This window comes from Lepidochelys kempii, chromosome 11 (genome assembly GCF_965140285.1).
Source record: "Lepidochelys kempii isolate rLepKem1 chromosome 11, rLepKem1.hap1, whole genome shotgun sequence".
Taxonomy (NCBI): domain Eukaryota; kingdom Metazoa; phylum Chordata; order Testudines; family Cheloniidae; genus Lepidochelys; species Lepidochelys kempii.
Genome location: NC_136390.1, coordinates 10,107,848 through 10,133,794, shown reverse-complemented (window position 1 = coordinate 10,133,794; position 25,947 = coordinate 10,107,848). Strand labels below are relative to the sequence as shown.

The window sequence follows — 25,947 nt, the reverse complement described above, 5'->3', positions numbered from 1 at the left end:
GCAAGCTCTGGTGGATCACAAGGGACGTTTCACCAACATCAACATGGGATGGCCGGGAAAGGTACATGACGCTCGCATCTTCAGGAACTCTGGTCTGTTTCAAAAGCTGCAGGAAGGGACTTTATTCCCAGACCAGAAAATAACTGTTGGGGACGTTGAAATGCCTATATGTATCCTTGGGGACCCAGGCTACCCCTTAATGCCATGCCTCATGAAGCCGTACATAGGCAGCCTGGACAGTGGTCAGGAGCTGTTCAACTACAGGCTGAGCAAGTGCAGAATGGTGGTAGAATGTGCATTTGGACGTTTAAAGGCGCGCTGGCGCAGTTTACTGACTCGCTTAGACCTCAGCGAAACCAATATTCCCACTGTTATTACTGCTTGCTGTGTGCTCCACAATATCTGTGAGAGTAAGGGGGAGACGTTTATGGCGGGGTGGGAGGTTGAGGCAAATCACCTGGCTGCTGGTTACGCGCAGCCAGACACCAGGGCGGTTAGAAGAGCACAGGAGGGTGTGGTACGCATCAGAGAAGCTTTGAAAACAAGTTTCATGACTGGCCAGGCTACGGTGTGAAAGTTCTGTTTGTTTCTCCTTGATGAAATCCCCCGCCCCTTGGTTCACTCTGCTTCCCTGCAAGCTAACCACCCTCCCCTTTTCCCTTTAATCATTGCTTGCAGAGGCAATAAAGTCATTGTTGCTTCACATTCATGCATTCTTTATTCATTCATCACACAAATAGGGGGATGACTACCAAGGTAGCCCAGGAGGGGTGGTGGAGGAGGGAAGGAAAATGCCACTCAGCACTTTAAAAGTTTACAACTTTAAAATTTATTGAATGCCAGCCTTCTTTTTTTTGGGCAATCCTCTGTGGTGGAGTGGCTGGTTGGCTGGTTGCCTCCCCCCACCACATGGCTACCCCCTCAACCCTCCCCGTGGCTAACAGCGGGGAACATTTCTGTTCAGCCACAGGAAAACAGACCAGCAGGAACGGGCTCCTCTGAATGTCCTCTGAAGAAAAGCACCCTATTTCAACCAGGTGACCATGAATGATATCTCACTCTCCTGAGGATAACACAGAGAGATAAAGAACGGATGTTGTTTGAACGCCAGCAAACATACACTGCTATGCTTTGTTGTACAATGATTCCCAAGTACGTGTTACTGGCCTGGAGTGGTAAAGTGTCCTACCATGAAGGACGCAATAAGGCTGCCCTCCCCAGAAACCTTTTGCAAAGGCTTTGGGAGTACATCCAGGAGAGCCACGAATGCCAGGGCAAAGTAATCCTTTCACATGCTTGCTTTTAAACCATGTATAGTATTTTAAAAGGTACACTCACCGGAGGTCCCTTCTCCACCTGCCAGGTCCAGGAAGCAGCCTTGGGTGGGTTCGGGGCGTACTGGCTCCAGGTCCAGGGTGAGAAACAGTTCCTGGCTGTCGGGAAAACCGGTTTCTCCACTTGCTTGCTGTGAGCTATCTACAACCTCCTCATCATCATCATCTTCTTCGTCCCCAAAACCTGCTTCCGTGTTGCCTCCATCTCCATTGAAGGAGTCAAACAACACGGCTGGGGTAGTGGTAGCTGAACCCCCTAAAATGGCATGCAGCTCATCATAGAAGCGGCATGTTTGGGGCTCTGACCCGGAGCGGCCGTTCGCCTCTCTGGTTTTCTGGTAGGCTTGCCTCAGCTCCTTCAGTTTCACGGGGCACTGCTTCGGGTCCCTGTTATGGCCTCTGTCCTTCATGCCCTGGGAGATTTTGACAAAGGTTTTGGCATTTCGAAAACTGGAACGGAGTTCTGATAGCACAGATTCCTCTCCCCATACAGCAATCAGATCCCGTACCTCCCGTTCAGTCCATGCTGGAGCTCTTTTGCGATTCTGGAACTCCATCATGGTCACCTCTGCTGATGAGCTCTGCATGGTCACCTGCAGCTTGCCGCGCTGGCCAAACAGGAAATGAGATTCAAAAGTTCTCGGTTCTTTTCCTGTCTACCTGGCCAGTGCATCTGAGTTGAGAGTGCTGTCCAGATCGGTCAGAATGGAGCACTCTGGGATAGCTCCCGGAGGCCAATACCGTCGAATTGTGTCCACAGTCCCTCAAATTCGACCCAGCAAGGCCGATTTAAGCACTAATCCACTTGTCAGGGGTGGAGTAAGGAAATCAAATTTAAGAGCCCTTTAAGTCGAAATCCCCTTAAGTGGCTTCCTTGTGTGGATGGGTGCAGGTTTACATCGATTTAAACGCTGCTAAATTCGACCTAAAGTCCTAGTGTAGACCAGGGCTGAGAAATGTAGACTACAACATGTAGTAGAATATCAAAATTGTACTCCTATTACTATCAACATCACATACGTACAGTGCCCTCTACTTATAGCAAGCGGGGATATTGCAGACAGTCAGTTAGTGAATCAAAATATATTTACCTAATGAAAATTTAATCTTCATCCGTGAGATCATGGTTCATAGGACAAACGTCAGGTGTTGTGAACACTTTGAGACCTAACTGTAAGAATCTACACTATAATGTTCCTCCTGCCGATGTAAGTTGCCCGCTACACTGACTTAATTCCACCTCCTCAAGAGGTGTAGCACTAGGTTGATGTAGTTAGGTTGGTGCGGTGTCAAGGTAGACACTTTTCAAAGTGGCAGCCGTGTTAGTCTGTTTCAGTAAAAACAATGAGGACTTGTGGCACCTTGGAGAATAACAAATTTATTTGGCCATTAGCTTTCGTGGGCTAAAACCCACTTCATCGGATGAATGTAGACACGGTGTTGCTTCCTTCGGACTGTCCTAGCAGACAGCCGGAGCCCTGCCACCCAGGGCTCTGGCTGTCAGTAGCCCACGCAGACAGTTAAATCGGTGCAAGCGCTCCTGGCTAGGATGTGCACCGCCGACAGAAGAAGTTAGTGTGACCATGCAAAACCGATTTAATTACTACAGTGGCTGTCTGTTGACATAACTTAAGTCGACTTAATTTTATAGGGTAGCGTTGCCCTGAGCATCCATAGGCTGTTCAGGTGCTCTGCAGAAGGAAGGCGAAACTAAATGGAAGAGCTACAGACTTTTTTTTTTATTCCCCTTGCAAAACTAATTGCTGAGAAGCTGCAAATCTTCCTTTTTAGTTAAAAATCTGTAGAATTTTTTTAAACCATTTTTAGTAGAACAGCCTGTAAGAACGGCATGTGTTCTCCCTGTGTAGGAGACGCAAACAGGCGGCAGATTTATGTTTTATTGACAACCTTGTGATTGCCTTCAGTCATCCATCATAACAGGCATTTACTGAATCAACTTTTATCTTCTCTCTCCTTTCAGGAAAAGATGGCACCTTTTCCCACCTGGCAACACCACTTTCCTTTATCCCACTAGGATCCCTTATGAGGAATCCAGCATATTCAGCAAAGTCAACATTGTCAACCCTGATCTGAAACACTGTCCTCAGTTCAAGAAAGCCCAGGCCCATGTGGTTACACTCAATCCAGGACAGGTACCACCCACACTTAGACTTTACGTTATTTTACATGAGCTAGGAAAAGACGACAGATCAGCTTTCCCCTTCCCCTCCACCAGTATACTTGAGATTTAATACAATTATCTGGCTACAGTAACTTGCTTTGCTCACTGTTATTGTTTTGCCTGACTTTTAAATGAGAACTGCCAACACTTTGAGGACTAGCTCAAAAGGCTGCCTAGTTTTATAGAAGTCCTTGCAAGTACTTACATATCCTCTTCTTAAAAAGGTAGTTTTGCAACTTTCGAGAGCAGTGCTCTAGCCTGTCTACTCCGAAACCTGGATGTTGTGTGAAGTGTACTTGATTAATGAGTAGGCAGAGCTAACAAAGAAACGTGATGATGGCGAAGAATAACCTTCACCATGGAAACGTTTGCCCAACTTCTTGCTTTAATAGTGGAATATTTATAATGAGAATGTTTGCATCTATAGTGCACTTCACTGAAAGATTGTGTAGCGTTTTACAAGGGTGTCTGAGTATTAGTAACCCTATTTTAGTGATGAGGGAACCAATGGACTGAGAAATCAGTCTTTGAAAATCAAGCTATAAGTGAGTTGCACAGCATCACACATAGGGTTGCCAACTTTCTAATCGCACAAAACTGAACACCCTAGCCCCTTCCCTTCCCTGAGGCCACACCCAATCCCGCCCCTTCCCCTAGACCCTGTCTGCCGCTCACTACATTCCCCCTCCCTCGGTGGTTCACTCTCCCCCCCTCACACACTTTCATTGGGCTGGGGCAGGGAGTTGGGGTGCGCAAGGGGGTGAGGGCTCTAACTGGGGATGCAGGCTCCGGGGTGGGGCCAGAAATGAGTGTTTCAGGGTGCGGGAGGGGGCTCCGGGCAGGGGCAGGGGGTTGGGATGCAGCAGGGGGCTCCAGGCTGGAGGTGGGGCAGAGGGGTTCAGTGTGTGGGAGGGGGCTCTGGGCTGGGGATGGGGGTTGGGGTGGAGATGAGGGGTTTGGGGTGCAGGAGGGGGCTCCAGGTAGTGGGGGGCTCAGGGCTGGGGGTTGGGTTTACCTCTGGTGGCTCCCGGTCAGTAGCCCAGCGGGGTTAAGGCAGGCTTCCTGCCTGCCCTGACTCCGCGCTGCGCCCCGGAAGCTGCCAGCAGGTCTGCCTCCTAGGCAGAGGCGCAGCAGGTGGCTCTACACACTGCTCTTGCCCACAGGCACCACCGCCGCAGCTCCCATTGGTGCTCAGGGTGGAAGCAGCTTGCGGAGCCCCATGCCCTCCCCTCCACCCCACCTAGGAGCCGGACCAGCTGGATGCTTCCGGGGCGCAGCGTGGAGCCAGGAGAGGTAGGGGCTAGCCTGCCTTAGCTCCACAGCACCACCGACCAGACTTTTAATGGCCCGGTCGGCAGTGCTGACCGGAGCCGCCAGCGTTCCTTCTCGAGAATCCACCACGAACCTTGGTAAATTGTTCCAATGGTTAATTACTGTCACCGTTAAAAAATGTATGCCTTATTTCCCGTCTGAATTTGTCTAGCTTCAACTTCCAGCCATTTACTGCATTAGTTACCCATTTTCTTATATTTAGCAATGCACATTCTTGTAAAGTGCTCCTGAAAATAGAAAGCTTAAACTTTTCAAAGTAATTTTGTGTGCAGAGCCTATTAATGGTTTACACTATGTTAACTGTTAACAGTGCCAAAAACTAAATGAATGGTTTTGCCATTTGCCCTCCTTACGGCAATAGTGGGGGTGAGGGGTCTTGATACTAAATTATTAATTTTTGCTTAATATCAGTAAAACTGTGTTTATTTAGCATAGCATTATCTACAGTGCCAGGCACTGCTATTGCAATTTATAACCTCTGTCTGAATGATTCAGTTTGATGATGACTCTATAATATGATTTTAATTAGGCTTAAACTAATTACAAATTAATCTTTGTTAAGAATGAAGGTCTTAGGTCAGCTCAGTAGTACGCCATGCCATGAAGAGATATGCTCACGCACGCACACACACAGAGAACAGATAGTGACTTGGGGTAGTGAGGAAGTGTCTCCATCCATTCCACAGCAGACTCTTAGAGCAGTCTCATCCAATACTTCTCAGCCACAAGGATGGTGTTACTGGCTTGGGACCTTTATTGTTTGAGAGAGAAGGAAGGAATAACCTAAAAGGATGCCATTATTAATGATGGAGAAGATTCCTAAATAATAAAGACTTTGATATCCACTCAGTCTCTGTCTTTCAGATGGGAATTAATACAATTACTTTAGGATTTGCAATCAGATTTATTTTGTGGTAATTTATAGTAATCTCCACTCCTTCTTGGGGAGTGAACAAAATGTTTTGGATTAGATACTGTAACAAAACAGGATTGAAAAATAAAGACAAAGGTGTTCTTGGGTATTCAGGAAAGCAACTGCATGTAGGCTGAGTGCAGCTTTGAATATCAAATAAAATTAATGTTTCTAATGCCACCTTCTGGCCAATATGTTTAATTTCATCAGTTTGCTATAAGCAATTTTCTATGCTCATTTGCAAAGTTTAACGCAATATCCCCTCATTAGTACTGTCATAAATATAAAGGGAAGGGTAAACCCCTTTGAAATCCCTCCTGGCCAGGGGAAAGCTCCTCTCACCTGTAAAGGGTTAAGAAGCTAAAGGTAACCTCGCTGGCACCTGACCAAAATGACCAATGAGGAGACAAGATACTTTCAAAAGTTGGGAGGAGGGAGAGAAACAAAGGGTTTGTGTGTCTGTCTGTAGTCGTCTTGGCCAGGGACAGAACAGGAATGGAGCCTTAGAACTTTTAGTAAGTAATCTAGCTAGGTATGTGTTAGATTATGATTTCTTTAAATGGCTGAGAAAAGAATTGTGCTGAATAGAATAACTATTTCTGTCTGTGTATCTTTTTTGTAACTTAAGGTTTTGCCTAGAGGGGTTCTCTATGTTTTTGAATCTAATTACCCTGTAAGATATCTACCATCCTGATTTTACAGGGGGGATTTCTTTATTTCTATTTACTTCTATTTTTTATTAAAAGTCTTCTTGTAAAACACTGAATGCTTTTTCATTGTTCTCAGATCCAAGGGTTTGGGTCTGTGGTCACCTATGCAAATTGGTGAGGCTTTTTATCCAACATTTCCCAGGAAAGGGGGAGTGCAAGTGTTGGGAGGATTGTTCATTGTTCTTAAGATCCAAGGGTCTGGGTCTGTAGTCACCTAGGCGAATTGGTGAGGCTTTTTACCAAACCTTGTCCAGGAAGTAGGGTGCAAGGTTTTGGGAAGTATTTTGGGGGGAAGGACGCGTCCAAACAGCTCTTCCCCAGTAACCAGTATTAGTTTGGTGGTGGTAGCGGCCATTCCAAGGATAACGGGGGTAATATTTTGTACCTTGGGGAAGTTTTGACCTAAGCTGGTAAAGATAAGCTTAGGCGGTTTTTCATGCAGGTCCCCACATCTGTACCCTAGAGTTCAGAGTGGGGGAGGAACCTTGACAAGTACATTGGGCCCTTATATATTCGTACAATGTGCTTTGATTATAACATTTTGTGCTCTTCAAACCCTTATCACTGGAAGAATAGGATTCTATTCCCAATTTAACTAGCTGTATAAAGACTGCATTAGTTTTAAAAAAGACTTTAGTTTAAACATGACTTGTGGCTGTGGGCTAAATTCCTAATAAAGCCCCAATTCAACCTCCAATTTTGTATCCACAATATATATTGGATGCACATGATAACACTGAGACATCTAACTGTTTGGAGGACCATCCAGGTAGCTGGAGGTCTCAAAGCCAGTGTTTGAACCTGCAAGTGACTGAATTCACAAAATTGCAAGCTCAGACAATTGCATGCAAATTTGAAAAATTTCAGGGGCAAATTGAGAGGCTGGTTTTAAAAATAAAAGGGGTACTTGTGTCACCTTAGAGACTAACCAATTTATTTGAGCATAAGCTTTCGTGAGCTACAGCTAACTTCATCGGATGCATTCAGTGGAAAATACAGTGAGGAGATTTATATACACACACAACATGAAAAAATGGGTGTTATCATACACACTGTAAGGAGAGTGATCACTTAAGATGAGCTATTACCAGCAGGAGAGCGAGGGCGGCGGGTGGGGGGGAGAAAACCTTTTGTAGTGATAATCAAGGTGGGCCATTTCCAGCAGTTAATAAGAACGTCTGAGGAACGGGGGGGTGTTGAATAAACATGGGGAAATAGTTTTACTTTTTGTAATGACCCATCCACTCCCAGTCTCTATTCAAGCCTAAGTTTGCAAATTAATTCCAATTCAGCAGTCTCTCGTTGGAGTCTGTTTTTGAAGTCTTTTTGTTGTAATATTGCAATTTTTAGGTCTGTAATGGAGTGACCAGAGAGATTGAAGTGTTCTCCGATTGGTTTATGAATGTTATAATTCTTGACATCTGATTTGGGTCCATTTATTCTTTTACGTAGAGACTATCCAGTTTGACCAACGTACATGGCAGAGGGGCATTGCTGGCACATGATGGCATATATCACGTTGGTAGATGTGCAGGTGAACGAGCCTCTGATAGTGTGGCTAATGTGATTAGGCCCTATGATGGTGTCCCCTGAATAGATATGTGGACACAATTGGCAACGGACTTTATTGCAAGGATAGGTTCCTGGGTTAGTGGTTCTGTTGTGTGGTGTATGGTTGCCGGTGAGTATTAGCTTTAGGCTGGGGGGGCTGTCTGTGAGCAAGGACTGGCCTGTCTCCCAAGATTTGTGAGAGTGATGGGTCATCCTTCAGGATAGGTTGTAGATCCTTGATGATGCGTTGGAGAGGTTTTAGTTGGGGGCTGAAGGTGATGGCTAGTGGCGTTCTGTTATTTTCTTTGTTGGGCCTGTCCTGTAGTAGGTGACTTCTGGGTACTGGAAACCTACTGACCGCTATTCCTACCTACATGCCTCCAGCTTTCACCCAGACCACACCACACGATCCATCGTCTACAGCCAAGCTCTGCGATACAACCGCATTTGCTCCAACCCCTCAGACAGAGACAAGCACCTACAAGATCTCTATCAAGCATTCTTACAACTACAATACCCACCTGCTGAAGTGAAGAAACAGATTGACAGAGCCAGAAGAGTACCAGAAGTCACCTACTACAGTCCATGACTGGGGTTCCTGGGCACTACTACAAAACAAACAACAAAATAATATCCCAAACAACACCGTGACTTCAGGTGGGGCCAGGTCATGAACTCCTTACTTTGTTCTTACCCAGCCCTTATGCAGGCAAAACTCGCATGGATTTCAGTGAGGTTTTACCTGAGTAACCAGCTTTTTAAACCGATTTAGCACTTCAGGAATTGGCCCCAAGTAATAAGAAGTAAAAGCAGATAAATTCTTGATAAACAAAGATCCTGTCTCTACATAAATACCTTTGAAAATAAAGAGCAGGTCAGGAATACAGGAAACATAATATATTCAAGCTCTTGTTAAAAGTCAGTAAAATGTCCAAGCTCAGAGGGTATGTTAAAATATTTTAAGGGATTTTGCTGTAAGGGAGAGTTTGAATGATTTTAACTAAAGAAGAATCCAAAAGCGTCAGAGGTGGGGTTTCATTAACATGGATAAAACCACTCTTTTGGGAGAGCGGTGTATGTGGCTGCAGATCAGCCTCTCACAGTGCCCTATGGAGTGGGCTCTTGCTGACAACGTGGAGCATCTGCTTGGTTCAGTTAAACAACAGAACAAGCCTATCTGGTACAGAAAAGTTGGACGAGGTGGAGAAACTGGTAGTGGATTTGTCATTATCGATGATGAGCTGCCGGAATAGGTTGCCTCAAAAAAAAATTTCACCTCGATCAGCAAAATATGTGAAAAATCCCTGGCTGAATCACCCACCACCTTCCCCATGAAAAAAGATCCATCAGCTACACTCCTCCCTGTACCCACCAAAAAGGAAATCCACGAACTACATACTCTTCCCTCCCATTCCATCAATCCTTCCATCCCCTGGCCTAGTACCTCTTGACCCACCATGCTATCACCTCCCCAGTATTTTACTGAGGCTGCTCAAGATGGCTCCCCTACCTAGTAGCTGTTGCCTACTGCTGCAGATGTGATAGCAACCCAGTTCTCCTGCAGTGTGAGAGAAGTGGAGACAAGCCAAGCTGTTGTGAAGGGGGGGAGGGGAGAACTTTGTGGTGCACCACCCTACCAGGGTACATTTACACATTGCAATAAAAAACCAGGACACCAAGTCTCAGAACCCAGGTCAAATTAACTTGGGCTTGTAGGGCTAAAAATAGCATTGTAGACATCTGAGAATCACGCTCCCCCCACAAGGTTTCAGAGCCCGGGCTCCAGTCCAAGCCATTTTTAGCTTTGCAGTCTGAGCTCCACAAACCCAAGTCAACTGTCCTGGGCCAGCCATGGTTGTGCCGTTGGTCTTTTTATTACAGTGTAGATGTACTCTTAAAGAGGCTCTGTTGAAGGATGCAAGAATGGGATAGCTCTGTCAGCATCTGCCACAGTTGCAGCACTAGTGGGTGCGCTCAGAGGGAAGACCCTTGTAACAAGCTGAGCTGGCCTTGGAATTTTAAATATCCGTTGAAGACATTTTTTGCCACCTTCCCCACCCAAGTTCTTCTATGCATCACTTTCTAAAGCAATTACCCAATATCTCTTTGTGACAAGCATTGATTACGTTACTTCACTCCTCAGGAAGCTCAACTTTTTCTTTAAAAAGCGAGAATATGAGCACCTTACATATGCATTGGAAGTTTCAGTAGACGTTCCAACCTGTTATGTGGCTCTGGATATACAAATCCTCTGCATCATTCCATTTACTCTATAGATGTTATCTCTGTATCTGTGCTCTTACGTTTTGCCCTTTCATTTTATCTTTTTCAGGAGATTTGTACAAATGCCTTAGTTTGCTTTTATCTGCGATGAGCTATATCTGCCATCCACTAGCCAAAATATTAAAATTATCTGAGTTGCTTCTATCTGATTGTTTATTTAGTTTTGTATCTTTCTTTTCCAACCCCTGCAACCAAGCGCTGTGAGTGAAAAGCATGCCAACAGAGAATTCTTTCTCAGCTTGAAATTATTCTGTCTGTGCTTTGCTTTTTGACTTAACCTTTCACCAACATCCATAGTTTTTTACGCTAAACATTTACCTCATTCCTTCAATTTCACTGTGGTTTACCAGCATGTTTCCTATTGATTTTCAGATGTTGTTAAATATGTATGCTCCACTTTGAAGGAGCACAAACATATGGAACTCTGTTTTGTTTCATTTGGAGATCTGATGAAGTTTTTGCTTTCCTTTCTGTAAAACTAGGCATATGAAGATCCTTACCTCTCCATTTCTCTCTCTGATCTGAAATATTCCCCATGTTCAGCCGGTTTTGTTCCCTTAGGGGCTGTTCACAATTTATGTAACGCATTAGGGCAGATGGTGCCCAACTTTATGACACAGGAGGGCAATCTAAACCTAAGCACAACCTTGCATGGGCCAAACAGAGTCAACATATTTTAATGAGATTTAAAGTCACCTGTACTGATTTATATTTTAAATCCTTCTTGTTTCATATGTGTTTAGCTAGAAACAGGCTATTTACATCATTTTAGTTTACACAAGTGTGTAAACATGATGACAAAATGCTAATGAATCAGCTGTTAGTCTATTGTGTTGAAGCAGGCCACAGGCCTTATGAAGTGGTCTGGTGACCATGTGTGGCCCGCGGGCTGTAGGTTGGGCACCCCTGCATTAAGGGATGGATGGGTCCTTAATTTTATGTGTTTTGTTTCAGTGTTAAAATGTTACAAGGGATGGATGGGTCTTGAAAATCACCAAAAAATGGGTTACATAATTTATGGACAGCCCCATACAGGTTATTTTTTGCACACAGCTGTCTGTGATAATTTTTTTGCTGTGTCTTGCAACTTCTCTAAAGATTTGCCTATTCACCTTTAATAACTTCACATTTCTTGCTAGCATAAATTCTGATGTTAATGATCATATGCTTACTAAACGCAGCTGTTCTTCCTGCTTCTTATTTATGTTTCCGAGTTATCCTCTTGGAGTCAAAGCTTTGTAGCTGCTCCATAAATTCTGTAAGGAAACAGTACTGGCTCCAGATATATACATCTTTTACAATTATTACATTTGATGTCATGGCAAGTGAAATCCCCTCTTCTGCGCCTGCAACCAGAGACCAGCCACACCGAAAGGCCAGACTGCCTTCAGAATCTTCCGTTCCTGACATCCAAGTCATTTCTCCAAGCAGCACCTTGTATTTAAGTATTTCTGCTCTTACCAATTTGTTATCTTGCTTTTGCTTCCTTGTCATCACCCTTTCCCTGGTACTCAGGAGACCCGGGTTCTAGTCCTAGCTCTGCCACTGATTTGTTACATGATGTTGAACAAGTCACTTCTCCCTGTGCCTCAGTTTCCTCATCTGTAAAATGGGGATAATGATACTGACCTCCTTTGTAAAGCACTTAGAGATCTATGTGAGAAGTGCTATAGATATTCTTTCCCATCCTCTTCCTCCACATCATATTCCATTCAACCAGTTTCCTCCTCTTCCATTTTCCTGGAAGCCTGTTGCACTAGAACTGTAAGCAATATTTCCCATACATCACAATGGCCTGAAGGGACCATTGTGATCATCTAGCCCAGAGGAGGGTAAACTACAGCCCGCAGGGCACATGCGGCCCGCAGGACTGTCCTGCCCAGCCCCTGAGCTCCTGGACCGGGAGGCCCTTCCCTTGCTGTTCCCCCCCTCCCCCGCAGCCTCAGCTCACTGCATCGTCAGCGCAATGCTCTGGGCGGCGGGGCTGCAAGCTCCTGGGGCAGCGCAGCGTCAGAGCCCGGCCTGACCCGGTGCTCTGTGCCGCACCGTGCGGCTGCCTGTCCTGGTACAGCCACACCGCCAGCCACCGGTGCTCCAGGCAGCATGGTAAGGGGGCAGGGAGTAGCGGGGGCTGGATAGAGGGCAGGGGAATGCGGGGGGAGGTCAGGGGCTGGGGATGTGGATAGGGGTTGGGTTGGTCAGAGGGCAGGGAACAGAGGGGCAGTCAGGAATGAGAGGAGGGGTTGGATGGGGTGGCGGGAGCAGTCAGGGGCAGGGTGTCCGGGGGCAGTCAGGAAGAAGGGGTGGTTGGGGGGCAGTCAGGAAAGAGAGGGGAGGTTGAATGGGGCAGGAGGTCTGGGGGCGGTCAGGGGACAGAAGGCAGTGCGGAGTGGATGGGACAGGTGTTGCCAGGGGGCCATTAGGGGGTGAGAAGCAGGGGGATGTCGGATAGGGGGCGGGGGCCAAACCATGCCTGGCTGTTTGGGGAGGCGCACACCGGCCCGCCATACAATTTCAGAAACCCAATGCAGTCCTCAAGCCAAGAAGTTTGCCCGCCCCTCATCTAGTCTGACCACCTGGATAACACTGGCCATAGTACTTCCCCAAAATAATTCCTAGAGTAGATCTTTTGGAAAAACATCCAATCTTGATTTTAAAACTGCCCGTGATGGAGAATCACCACAACCCTCGGTAAATTGTTCCAATGATGAATTATTCACCATTAAAAATGTATGCCTTATTTTTAGTCTGAAGTTGCCTGGCTTCAACTTCCAGCATTGGATTGTGTTATGACTCAGTTGAGATCCAATTATTATTTGTTCCACACATATGTATGTACGGACTGTAATCAAGTCATCCCTTAACCTTCTCTTTGTTAGGCTAAATAGATTGAGCTCCTTGAGCCTGTCACAATAAGGCATGTTTTCTAATCCTTTAATCATTCTCGTGACTTTCTGCTGAACCCTCTCCAATTTATCAACATCCTTCTTGAATGGCGGACACCAGAACTGGACACAGTATCCTAGCAGCCATCATGTCGGTGCCAAATACAGAGGTAAAATAACCTCTCTACTCCTACTCTAGATTCCTATTCAAAACATCCAATGATAGTGTTAGCCCTTTTGGGCACAGCAGCACACTGGGACCTCATGTTAGGCTGATTATCCACCATGACTCCCAAATCTTTTTCAGTCACTGCTTCCCAGGATAGAGTCCCCCATCCTGTAAGTATGGCCAGTGTTCTTTGTCTGGCTGTATACATTTAGCCATATTAGAACACACCATTGTTTGCTTGCTGTCAGCGTTCCAAGCGATCCAGACAGCTCTGTATTTGTGGCCTCTCCCCTTCATTATTTACCACTCCCCCAATTTTTGTGTCATCTGCAACTTTATCATTGATGATGAGGAAGAAAACATAAAATCATTAATAAAAACATTAAATAGCATATGCCAAGAACTGATTCCTTTGGGACCCTACTAGAAACACCTGCTTCATTGATGATTCTCCGTTTACAATTACATTTGAGACCTATCCGTTAGCCAGCTTAAATCCATTTCATGTGTGCCATGTTAATTTTATATTGGTCTAGTTATTTTAATCAAATCCCAAGTGCGATCCCAAGTCAAATGCCATACAGAAATCTAAGAATATTATATCCTTCCCTCTTCTTTCTACTCCCCCTTCCTGTCACCAGCTAATATATCAGAACTTTCAAAATGAAATGCTGGTCAATAGGAGTTTTACTGTAGATGTCAGTGGTGCCAGGATTTCACCCTGGACCTTAGGGCCTGCTTCATATTTATTCTGATGCCATTCACACTGCTCTGGCAGTGTAAAGGAAGCATACATTACACTCCTGAGTGATGGTGTGAAGTGGCCTTAGTGTAAATGAGTATCGGTGCTTAGAGTTTTGCTATTGACTTTGGTAGATCAAGTTCAAACTCTAAAACTGGGTACTATATTCATAGATTCTGAGACCAGAGTGTACCATTATCATCTAGCCTGACCTGTATAACATAGGCCATAGAACTTGTCTGAATTAACACCATTGTGATCAATCTTTAGCAAGTGGAGGAATCTGTAACGTCTTTGGACTTCTGCACCACATCTACATTTTAACATTTGGTTTGTTTAATGGCACATATGCATTGTGCTCACAGCTGCATGATTCGGTTTGTTCTTGCTCAGAACATCCACTTACTCTGGTCTGTAAGCTGCATGAGATTAAGGTTACTTTCTGAATATTCTTGACGCTCAAACATGTACAGCCTTTTGCTTGTTTTAAATGGAAACTTGTGAGCCATATTTCAGCTCATCATCCAAAATTAACCCAGGCTCACAAGCCCTGATACTACATCCATTTATGCAGGTGCTTAATTGACTTTATGTACACAAGTTGTCTCATTTAAGTTAAATGTGTATGTAAGTGTTTGTAGAATGGGGGCCTCATTGGTCTTTTTTTCCATATAGTTTTCTAGTCAACCCAGTACTGTATTATCTGAAAAGGTGGTTATCTTGATGATAGGACATTCTTATAAGTAATTTGTGTCTAGCAAGAAAAAAAAACTGTCCACAGTTCAGATAAAAATCATTGCTGCTCTTCCCCTTACTGAAGTGTATCTTTTTACTGTCTCTATAGTCCAACCATTTTCTTACCCATTAAAAAACAGTCTTTTATGCTGTTCTTGATAACCCTATGTTAATCTAGTGTTCTGTAATCTATAAAGCTAGTACTATATCATCAAAACAATGTTAATGTCTTCGTACCATAAAAACCAAGGTTTAAAATGAATTTTATGTCAAAAATATCACACTAATATAGTAATATAGCTCTGATCTAAACTAGATAGTCATGATTTTTTAGGGCACCTTATTTTTTAAATAGTCTACTAAATTTGACAAGTGTAATAAAGGATAGTTATTCACTAGAATTAGAGCTGCACGTTATTAATCACCTAGAAGAACTTCAGAACACTGACTTCCTGGGGAAGCCAGCTTGGCAGTCTTTATAAAGAAACTGGAAAGCCTACTAAACTGGAGAGTCTACAAAGAGTCCTTGCTCCGCAGGGTCTGGTCAACAAGGGTCTCTAAAGCCCTGCTAAGCTAGCTGGCAGCTTTTTATGCATCTGGACCTCACTCAACTGAAACAGTTATGGGGTTACAACCCTGTGTCAGATAAGAGGATTTTGGATAAGAGGTAGTACAGGATTGTGTCCGCGGTCATACACAGTAGCTACTGATATTGTGAGACAGTGGAATATGCTGAGCTTGAGGGAGAAATGAAAGTCAGACCCCCTGCATTGTAGACATGGCTAACCTCTTATGTGACCATGGGCAAATCATTTAATCTCTGTGTGCCCATCTACATAAAAGGCATGCTGTTACCTCACAGGTGAAATGTATTTGCGTTTGAACTCTTTGGATGAAAGCTATATACAAACAACATTTGCTTTCTTTGAATGATTCTGGGTACAGTATGGTGCTTTGCTAATGAGACTTTACCATCATTTTTGCCTTACTGTTTCAAACTGGAAATACTCTTCCAACTTCCTTTTAGATAAGGGAAATATTACTGTTACACTAGAGGTTTAGTGGACCATTTGCTACAGTATTTGAAAAAGGAAGATTTCTGCTGCTATCCTAATGACTGTGTCCCTTCATTTCAGGTCCTGTTTGTTCCCAGACACTGGTGGCACTATGTAGAAAGCATTGACCCCATCACAGTCAGTATAAACTCTTGGATTGAACTGGTACGTTCCTTTTAAGTCATTGCTGTGGGGTTCTTAAGCTACAAAGCATATGCCATATAGTGTAAGCTCACTGGTTAAAAATAAATAATTCTGCCCCACATCTGATGACATGATGAGCCACATTAGAGTGGTTTATAATAATAATCTAACATTTTTTTAGCACCTTTTATCCAGAGGGATCCCAACACACTTTACAGACTTGTGTTTATAGAAGGATCATTTATCACCCATCACTAGAATGCAGCCATGCTGGGCCAATACATTGCACAACTGTTTGTGTTTGCCTGGATGTTTTTAGTAAGGAAAATCGGGAAGCAGAATAACTTCTCTAACTAATACTACAGAGGGGAATTTGACCAGGTCACAGATTTATTACATGCCTGCTCTTGAGGAAAGAGCTTTAATCATGCATCCACTGGCCTAGCTCTTCCTCTAAATCCTCTACACTGGACTACAAGGAGCCTTATAGAGGCTCCCTTTAATCTTGCCCCCTGCCTAGCAGCTTCATTCATGGCTTGGCAAGGGAGGAGGCAGGCTCTACCCCTAAACAACATGATCAGTCAGACTTTACATGAATAAGGATTTGAAGGCTCAGAATTTAAGGCCCTGATTCAGCAAAGCACTTGAACTCAAGCATGTCCTTAGATTCACCCTATTCAGCAAAGCAATTAAACACATGCTTAATTTTAACCTGTGACTTGAATGGGACAAAAAAAAAAAGTATATTTTTATGTCACAGGTTAAAATTTAAGCATGTGTTTAATTGCTTTGCTGAATAGGGATGGACTTAAACATGAGCTTGACTCCTTCCCTGTTCAGTAAAGCATATGCTTAAGTGCTTTGCCAGATCAGGGCCTAAATGACAAACAAAATTAATGGCAAATAATACGACTGCCTGAAATGTTTTAATTCACATCTTCCTGAGAGTGGAGATTGTGCTTGTATTGGATTTTCTGGTTTAGTTAATTTCCCTTTTCTCTAGGCGTTGATTTTTACTGTGTTTGTTAACCAATAGATATGTGATCATTCCAGTGATACAGTCTCAATACTCCACAATGTTTTCAAACCCAAATCACGTTATCATGAATACTATCTTAGTATGAAATACTATTAAAGTGGCGAAAGAAACAGGCTTTTTACTAGGATAGAAATCTATGAGGTGCTGAAATGATAGGAACAAAGAGTTATACAGGGCTGGCCCCTTTTCTGGGCCATCTTCTGGCACCTTTATGCTGCTCTGGAAGAACAGAGGGGTTCAAACCTGGGTGGATCCTCCTTGGAAAGAATTCTCATTGTAAGGGATATTCAGCTAGAAGAACAATGTGTAGCAATCCTACGCCAGTCTCCTACACAGTGTCACGTACAGGGGGCAGCTAGGAACACTGCATTCCCTCTGTTCTGGGTCAGCAAGGCAGCCTACAGGCAGCCATTCAAGGCTGTCCTACATTTGTGCAGGCCCTGAGGCAATTCTGATTTGTGCCAGTGTCTAGAATTCAGAGTATGCAAAGGTCACTTAAAGCCCCTCCTCCCCCAATCCCTTAACTGGGCTCCTCCTCTTGAACTGCACCACTCAGGAGTTGCAGGTCAGAGTCTGGCCCATTGTACTATACTAGGGGTAGCCAACCTGAGCCTGAGAAGGAGCCAGAATTTACCAATGTACATTGCCAAAGAGCCACAGTAATATATCAGTAGCCACCCCTCAGCTTCTCTCCCCCTCCCTCCCTCCCTGCGCCTCCAAATCAGCTGTTCCATGGCATCCAGGAGTCTCTGGGGGGGAAGGGGGAGGAGTGAGGGCACAGCAGACTCAGGGGAGGGGACTGGAAGGGGTGGAGTGGGGGCAGGGCCTGTGGCAGAGCCAGGGGTTGAGCAGTGAGCCCCCCCCGGCACACTGGAAAGTTGGCGCCTGTAGCTCCAGCCCTGGAGTTGGTGCCTAGACAAGGAGCCGCATGTTAACTTCTGAAGAGCCGCATGGGGCTCCGGAGCCGCAGGATGGCCACCCCTCTCCTATACGGATAAATACAGAATGCTAGTGCTAGTGGTTGGACATATTTTTGTTTCCTTTCCCTTACTGTTTTCTCATTTTGTTATCCACTGGTACAATAAAATAGAGCCAAATTCTGCAGCCTTTACTAGGGAAAGCTCTGACTGAACACAATGGGAGTCCAATTTGAACAGAGTCTGTTGGATTTTCCTAATAAGATATCAAAAATTAAAAGGCCCCACAAACAAAATAAATTACTTCGGCTACTAAGTAAATTGCACAGTAGTTTAACCTTAGAAAGGACTGCGTGTAATCATTGTGGCGCAGGTGACAGTTGATTACAGCCTATTACCCGGCAGATGACAGCAACATTGTTTTTAGATGTGGGCAATCCATCTATGAAAATAATTCATGACACTGGCACTAAAATATAATACTGAGAACGCTTCCTTTACCTATTCAAGCAGTTCTCTCACTTGGAGCTGTAACCAGCCACTTTCACTTTGACAGATGCGTGTCATGCCAGCATCATCCGAGTGATGCCATTAATTATTTTGCCAAGACTTTTTAGAATAAGAGTAGAAGTTTAATTTGTTTTCAACATAATGTGACAGATTCAAACCCTGCTTTCTAACGAACTAAGTCACATGATTAATGCAGCCCCAGGATTTAGCATAGTAGGATGACTCCCAAGATCACAATACCTTGAAAAATATTAACCGTTTACATGTGTAGTTTTGCAAATTGATTGTTCAGTGCAACAAAAGTAAGTGTACTCACAGGACTGCAGGCTGGGAACATGCTGCTTTATTTTACTACATCACAACAGAGCCTAGAGGGGAAGAGGGAGTCAATTCCCTCTAACTAGACAAGAAGAAAGGAATGGAGCATGGCTGCTACTCTGAGTAACCCAGTTAACCCTTGATGACAACTTTACTATATGTAGAAATCAGGATGTTGTCATTTTCGCAGGGAGGAGGTTTTTATAAAAGCACGTTAATAAATGTGAACAGATACCCCCTATGACAGCCCCACACACTCCACCAATGGCAGAATTTTTGTCCTAAAACTAGTTTGCAGAAATGAAGATAGATTATTTTTCTGCTTGAATCCCAGGTTCTACTGTGAAACTCCCAAGATGCATTACAGCCTTTAACACCCTCCCCAGCAAGCTATAAGGCTGGACACATCCTAATGTTTCAAACCCCCAACCCAACATTTGACAGTCCATGGCTGGCTGTCTCGTACTTATTTTACATCTTCCTTTTTTTTCCTGCTTTCCCTCTAAGAGCCCAAGTGACTCTTAAATTATCTGTCCATTTCTAGTGTACTTAACACTGTGATATCCAAGTGCTAATCAACGCTGTATGCCCTGTTCAACCTCCTTACCTTCTAACTACCCCTCCACTGCCGCTAAGCTATTCAGTTAAATAGAAAGTGGAAGACAATGGACTGTCTTTCAAAATTATGTTTCTCTGTTCTAAAATCCCAAATTAGCCCATGTCTAGCTGGCCAAGGGGTGAAGGGAGAATTGAAGGTTTGTACCACGCAAAAATCAATTACAAGAGCCCCATAAGACTCTTAATCTTTTTATAATTTTTCATTTTACTTTTTTGGGAATGTCATGTTATTTTGTGTTATCCTGCCTGCCAGGAGAGTGGGAGGGCCTGCGATGTTGCAGAGCGAGACTGCCCTGCACTCACCCCACAGCGGCAGCTCCCGTCTCACAGGACTGGGCCCAGTTCTCCTTTCTGGCCATTGCAACATCATAGTGCCACTCAGATTTGACCCAGGTGATGAGGGAGTGGCTGGGCCAAACCAGAATAGACCTCCCCAGCCCTGGCCCCGTGAGACAGGAGTTGCCACTGTGGGGTGAGTTTTGTTTTATGTCATTTTATACATTTTCTTCAATTTTGTGTTGTTTCACATTTGCGAAGCTGTATCAATTACTGATCTTTTTAGTGTAGCCAAAGCCCATCAGCATCCTTCAGTGAAGGAAACATTTGTTTTTCCTTCTGTTACTATCTAAAACTGCAACAACATGTTAGTGGGCTTCTCTTACTGTCAGATGACAACAAGCTTCCTGATTTTTCATAGGACTTAGTAATGTGCCTTAGTAGCCCCAAGGTATTTGCTATCTCACAGTAATATCCTTTGTGTTTCAAGTGTTTAAAATATGTATCTGTATAATTTTGTAAAATGCTATTGTGGTCCATCTAGATAAAGGGGCTATATAAATGCATATCATTAGAAATTCAACAGGATCCATATGCTGTATCATTTATGAGGTACCAGATTTAATTAACAAAATAATCCCTCTTGCAACCTCTTCTTCATGTGAGTAATCCTATGACTTCTTGTGTTAAGAAGGATTTTCAAGTTAAGGCTCTTGGTTTGATCCTTTCCAAGGTCCTCAGGCTTTCTAAAGGGTGCAAAGTGCCAGATTTTCTCCATTTACCTTTTATTTCCTTGGGATAGGATGCAGATCACAAAGCCCGGGTGGAAGAGGCAGTAACTCGAACACTAGTGTGTGCCATAAAATCTGCAGAAAACCCCAGCCGTGTGGATGCCTGGCTGAATCCCACAGAAGTAAGCGCCCTCTTGTTTCCATTAGTGGCGATAGCCTGGAGTTACTGACATTTCTTTTAAACTTACTATGAGTCTTTTCTTCCTGTGTAATAAATTGTTATGTGCCTTTCATACAGCTAGGAATAAGCATAGCATTGAATAGAAACATACAGCTTGCTCACTATGTTTTTTTTGTTTGCTTGTTTAGGTCGAGGCAACATCCCATGAAATCAATCTTCAGTACTTAAATGGAGCAATGTCTGCATATTTAGAATATCAAAAGGTAACTGTATCCGAGGACAGAGATCCCAGCACCCATGATACAGAGAAGGAGGCGTCTTCATATAAAAGAAGGAAAATAGAAGTCAACACCAAACTAGAGGACTATAAATCATGGACCCATGAAGCTGGTTTTACAGTGGTTCAAGCAAAAAAGTTGGAGAAAATACCTTTCGGGGTGCATCTTATTCCAGTATTACCACAGTCTCAAGAAGGAAGCTCAGTGGGGGCAGGAGCAGTGGAAAGTGACTCTGGAGACCTTCTCAGCGAAAATGAAGACGGACATTTTGGAAAATTACGCTGCAGTGGGAAGCAATCAGTAATGATTAATGACTGCGAAACACTTGCAGATCAAACCGATGCAGACAGCAATGCAAACTCTTCACAAATGGCCATTTCTACAAATGACTTGTTAGATTGTTTGGTTAATCCACAAGTCATCAATTTGGTGACTGGTCTCTTGTTGGAGAGAGAGAGAGTTTGATATCAGAGTATTTTTTCATTTCTAAAATAAAGAGAAACTAGCAGGCTTGTTCTGGGTTTTTTAACTCACTAGTAACTGAGTACTTTACTATTTTTTAAAATTTGCATATTTTTTAGATACAGACAGGTATGCTTGGGAATGCATGTAAGGCCCCAGACCAGCACCATATTTCAAATGGTTAAATGGCAGAATAAAAATGAATACCCGAAAAAGAATAAATAAATAACATTAGGCAGAGACAACTAATAGAGATAAAACAAAGGGAATGCGTACTCAGCCCCTTTTGGATCCATCTGCATTAGAAATATAAAGTACCCAGGTGCTATACAATTGTCCCCGATTGTGTTACAACATGGTTCCAATTTGTAGAGAGTATCTTAAGTGTCCTATAACCTAATAATTAGTTTAAACCTACAACAGGTATGTGGAACCTCAATTTATATGGGGTTCAAACAAACTCGTGCAGAGGCTAATGAGAGAATGAGTCATATAGTAGGCACTGGTGTACTTCTATGCCTCCTATTCTGTATCTGTGTCTCATAATAGTCTAGTTTCCTGGGGGCTGCAATACTGAGGTCTAATTTCAGTTGTTGGGTTTAGTGTGTGGGTACCGGGTGGTGTTGATGGACTGTGATATACAGGAGGTAAGACTAGACAATCTGATGGTCCCTTATGGCCTTAAACGCTACGACTCTCAATGGAGCCTAGAGACTGATACACACCTGGACAATAGATTCTCAGTACATGACAAAAAAAAACTACACCTGAAGTGAACGCCAGCACTTGGTCCCAGAGTATCCTGTCACCGAAACAGGCATAATCCTGCAAAAAGCAATAACTCTGGGGAGTTAAGATCCTGTAGCACCGAGTACTTTATGGCCATGGTCAAAACTGGAAAACAACAGAGTAGGGTATAATTAATCCACTTCAGCGTTTCATGGACTGTTGGGGTCGATTCACCGGCGCAGACACAGCAATAATTGTACCCGAAGGGAAGTTTTATCCCAGGGGAAAATGGCTGTCCTCTACCAGATAGTAGGGCAGCTTCAATCTCCGAACGAAAGCTGCCTGGGAGATATATTGAATCAGGCGCTACTTCGGTACACTAACCCTATTCTCTCTCCAGCCAGTGCTGGCTAGCTCCACGCCCACACTGGAAGAATGTGTTAGGCTTATTACTCTGCATCCTTCTCCAGTCCGACATTCCACCACCACGGGATGGAGCCTGGGTTCAAGTTGTGAATCAGGCCCATTCATTGTAACTTCTCCACATAATGATGTGTGGCATAATAGATGATGAGATGAGTGAAAGGCCAACTATAGTTGGAAGACCAACGCAATGCAAGGGATTGGGGGCTGTGTACAGGAGAGCCATTAAGCAAACTGGATCATAAAGAGGATGATCTAGTGTAGGTTGTGATACTCAGCAGGAAATAACACTTAAGACAGAAATAAGTACACCGGACCTTTGCTAGAACGCAGGATTTGGGATCCCTGCGCGGTACTGTGTTAACGCGGGGACCGCCTTAAAATGAATTCCAATGAAAGTAATTAAATTTGAGATCCATGGCCATGACCACATTATATGCAAATTCGTGCTTTATAGACCCACATTCTAGCGAGGGTCCGCTCTACTTGGAGATATCTAATCCCAACTCAGAAGTTCTACACCCAACACCATATCCCTTTTCAACAATAAAAAGGTCTATGGTGGGAGAAGAACCTATAGGGAGCAGGAGGTGGTCCTCAAGTCGGCTGGGCTACAGCACATGGAAATAGTTTTACAATGAGGATTTAAAAAGAGGCGGGAAAGGAACAGTCCATGAAATGGAGAATGCATGAAAACCAGCTACTCCATATGAAATATGAAAAAATGTCAGTGCTGCAAGTTCTGCAGTCCCCCCTCAGCTCAAACTCTGAACGGCTGTTCGGATTGTAGCAAATTTGAATCCCTCTTCACACAGTGGGCTATTTTAGACTCATTGATTTGTGTTTTCAGCAGGTTTCCAGAGAAGTTGGGAGGAAATCAGTCTTTGTATATCCTGGAAAAAGCATATTTTATTTTCTCCAGTCCACAGCAAGGGTCTGTTCACAAGTTTAGAAGCTGTGCAGAATCTTTTTGAAGCTCCAGTGTTGCTCTCTGGAGCATGGTCTTGGGAGATTAACACATGGTGAACTCAGTGTTGTTTTCACCATAGGATATGTCTAGCTGGAGGATCTTCGCAAGAACATGACAATAAAACACAGTTGGGAAAGTCACTTAAGATTCCCCTGAAATACCTAATGGCTTTGCTTTACCTTCAGCAGCACTTCAGAATGGCACTTGTCCTAATTATAGCTTCAGCCAGATTCTTTTTGCACAACTTTTGAAATCTTTGCATAGACAATTTTATTATTGCTAGCACCTAATAACATCTGCAGTTATTAGGTGACAAACCGGTTTCCAGTTTTACCCATTGATAGCTCTCTGAAGCACCCAACCTTTTGGCCTGAAATTTTCTTGGCCTGATCTCTGCCCAATGGTACTATTTTCATACAAGTCACTTTCCAACTGTTTTTGAGTTCTGGAAGTCAAAAGGGTGGAGATTCTCTTCATCTTCAGTTGTACAGTTCCCAGCGCTGTGTTGCCCTGATCCTGTTTCAGGCCTTTGAGTGCTACAGCTATGTAAATGATTAATAATATTGGGGTCAGAAGCACTTTTCCAGGTATAAAAAAATCAAACCCTTTTTGAACAAGGTTAGAGAAAAATGAATGGAGGTTGAAATTTGAAATGTTACAGAGATATGGTCCTTACGGGGCATTTGGGGTCAGATTCTTCACTACTGACATGAGTAAGGGTTGCAGGATTGGGACCTTGTCCTTTGGTTGGAAGGAGGGAGGGAATTAAAATTAGAGAATAAAATTATAAGCAGTTGGGAAAAGTCACTTCTGAGCATGCTCTGTGGAAATTAAGAATTTCGGCAGAGTTTAAATTGTGCTTCTGCTCTGAAAAATGACTCTGTTGCATTGGGGGGCTAAGAGGCATATTTGTTCTCTCTCTCTCTCTCTCTCTCTCTCTCTCTGCCCTAAATGTGCTCACTTCACAAGTAAAATTCCCAGGACCAAGATGGGTTCTTTTCTTCTTCTTCCTCATTACCAGTCACAAAGATTGCAGGCCAAATTAGGTCACTTGTTACATCTATACAAACCCCCTGTCTGTTTAATGCCCTCAGTGGTAATGCCTCAGTGAGATTGCTCAGGTGTGACAGACTGGAAGTTAGTAAACCATTCTGTTGATGAATGACCCAGAGTAGAATCCGCTTCATTTGCCTGTCTCTGTTGGCGGTGCCATGCCAGTGGGTGTAAGATGTTAGAAACTTATTGTAGTTGCATCTGCTGCCTTTAGTGACTCATGCGGCACCCTGGGAGCAGAGTAAGAAGGTGCAATTTTTACAGAGTCACTTTTCATAATAAAACCACACTCTAATGAAGCTCCATCCCCTTTGTCACATTGCTACATTTGCTCTCTTTTCAGCCTGACCACAGGCGTTGGGCACAGACAGAGGCTGCTGCTGGGAACGTTTACAATATCTCTCACCTTATGCAAATGTTTCATTCAAATACACTCAGTGAAAATCCTCATGAAGAAAGCTTTTATATCTGGGAGAGGGTACAGTCACAGGGTGTGGGAAGGAAGAGCAGATCCTGGGATGCAGGGCTACTACATTCAGCAAAGTCTAAGCTTGCTTAGAAGAAGTTATTTTTTTCCCATAGCAACGATAACTTCAGAGGTCACAGGGCTAGGGCTTTTTATATTAATGTGAAAGATTTCCAAACTCTGTATTTCAGAATGTCTGTTCTTGAGAAGGCTTATAGATGCCTAAAGATCCTAACACAGTCTCCCCTATAGGCAAAAACCCAGATATTGTTACAGGAGAGCCTACCTTTAAAAGAGTCTGCATAGCAGGGAAAGCCATTGCCACAACACTGAATTGTATGCATTAGACTAGAGACACATCACGCATTGCTCCGAACAAACATTCAATCTGTCTACAAAGAGCAGTGCTTTTCTGTCTCGCCAGGTGTGGACCATGATTAACGGATGAGGCTACAGCAAGAGATCGTTATCTGGGGAGGCCAGAGCCGATCTGTTTACAATGCTATGTAAAAGCACCAGAAGGGCTTCATGTCTCAGAGGCATAATATAAAAATCAGAGTCATACTCAGTGCAAGTGGTTATGGAGAGAAAAATTACCACAGATGAATGGAGTCATGTATGGCAAATGGCCCATGGACAAATAAGAAGAAAATTTACAGTTCCATGAGCCAATTCAGAGTATACAGAAGACCACGATTTCTGACTCTCTCGTCATTTGCCTGACACTGCACATAGGTGTTTTAATCCCCCGCCACCCCCCTCTGAATGCATCCGATGAAGTGAGCTGTAGCTCACGAAAGCTTATGCTCAAATAAATTGGTTAGTCTCTAAGGTGCCACAAGTACTCCTTTTCTTTTTGCGAATACAGACTAACACGGCTGCTACTCTGAAACCTTTCTACATATTGAGAGTGTTTAAACAAACTGAGTTCTGACCCCTTT

General features: G+C 43.7%; 1 protein-coding gene across 4 annotated transcripts in view; it reads left to right on the top strand.

The window, feature by feature from the left end:
* HSPBAP1 (HSPB1 associated protein 1) overlaps positions 1-21,415 on the top strand; it is an 88,695-nt gene extending 67,280 nt beyond the window's left edge. For 3 of the 4 annotated variants that reach the window (XM_073305103.1, XM_073305102.2, XM_073305101.2), the window contains exons 5-8: positions 3,316-3,487; positions 15,973-16,056; positions 20,516-20,626; positions 20,814-21,415. In XM_073305103.1, coding sequence (XP_073161204.1) covers positions 3,316-3,487; positions 15,973-16,056; positions 20,516-20,626; positions 20,814-21,368 — 922 coding nt within the window. In that variant the 3' untranslated portion in view covers positions 21,369-21,415. The remainder of the gene's footprint in view (positions 1-3,315; positions 3,488-15,972; positions 16,057-20,515; positions 20,627-20,813) is intronic. The other variant, XM_073305104.2, reaches the window with a different exon arrangement.
* Positions 21,416-25,947: the final 4,532 nt, after the last annotated feature.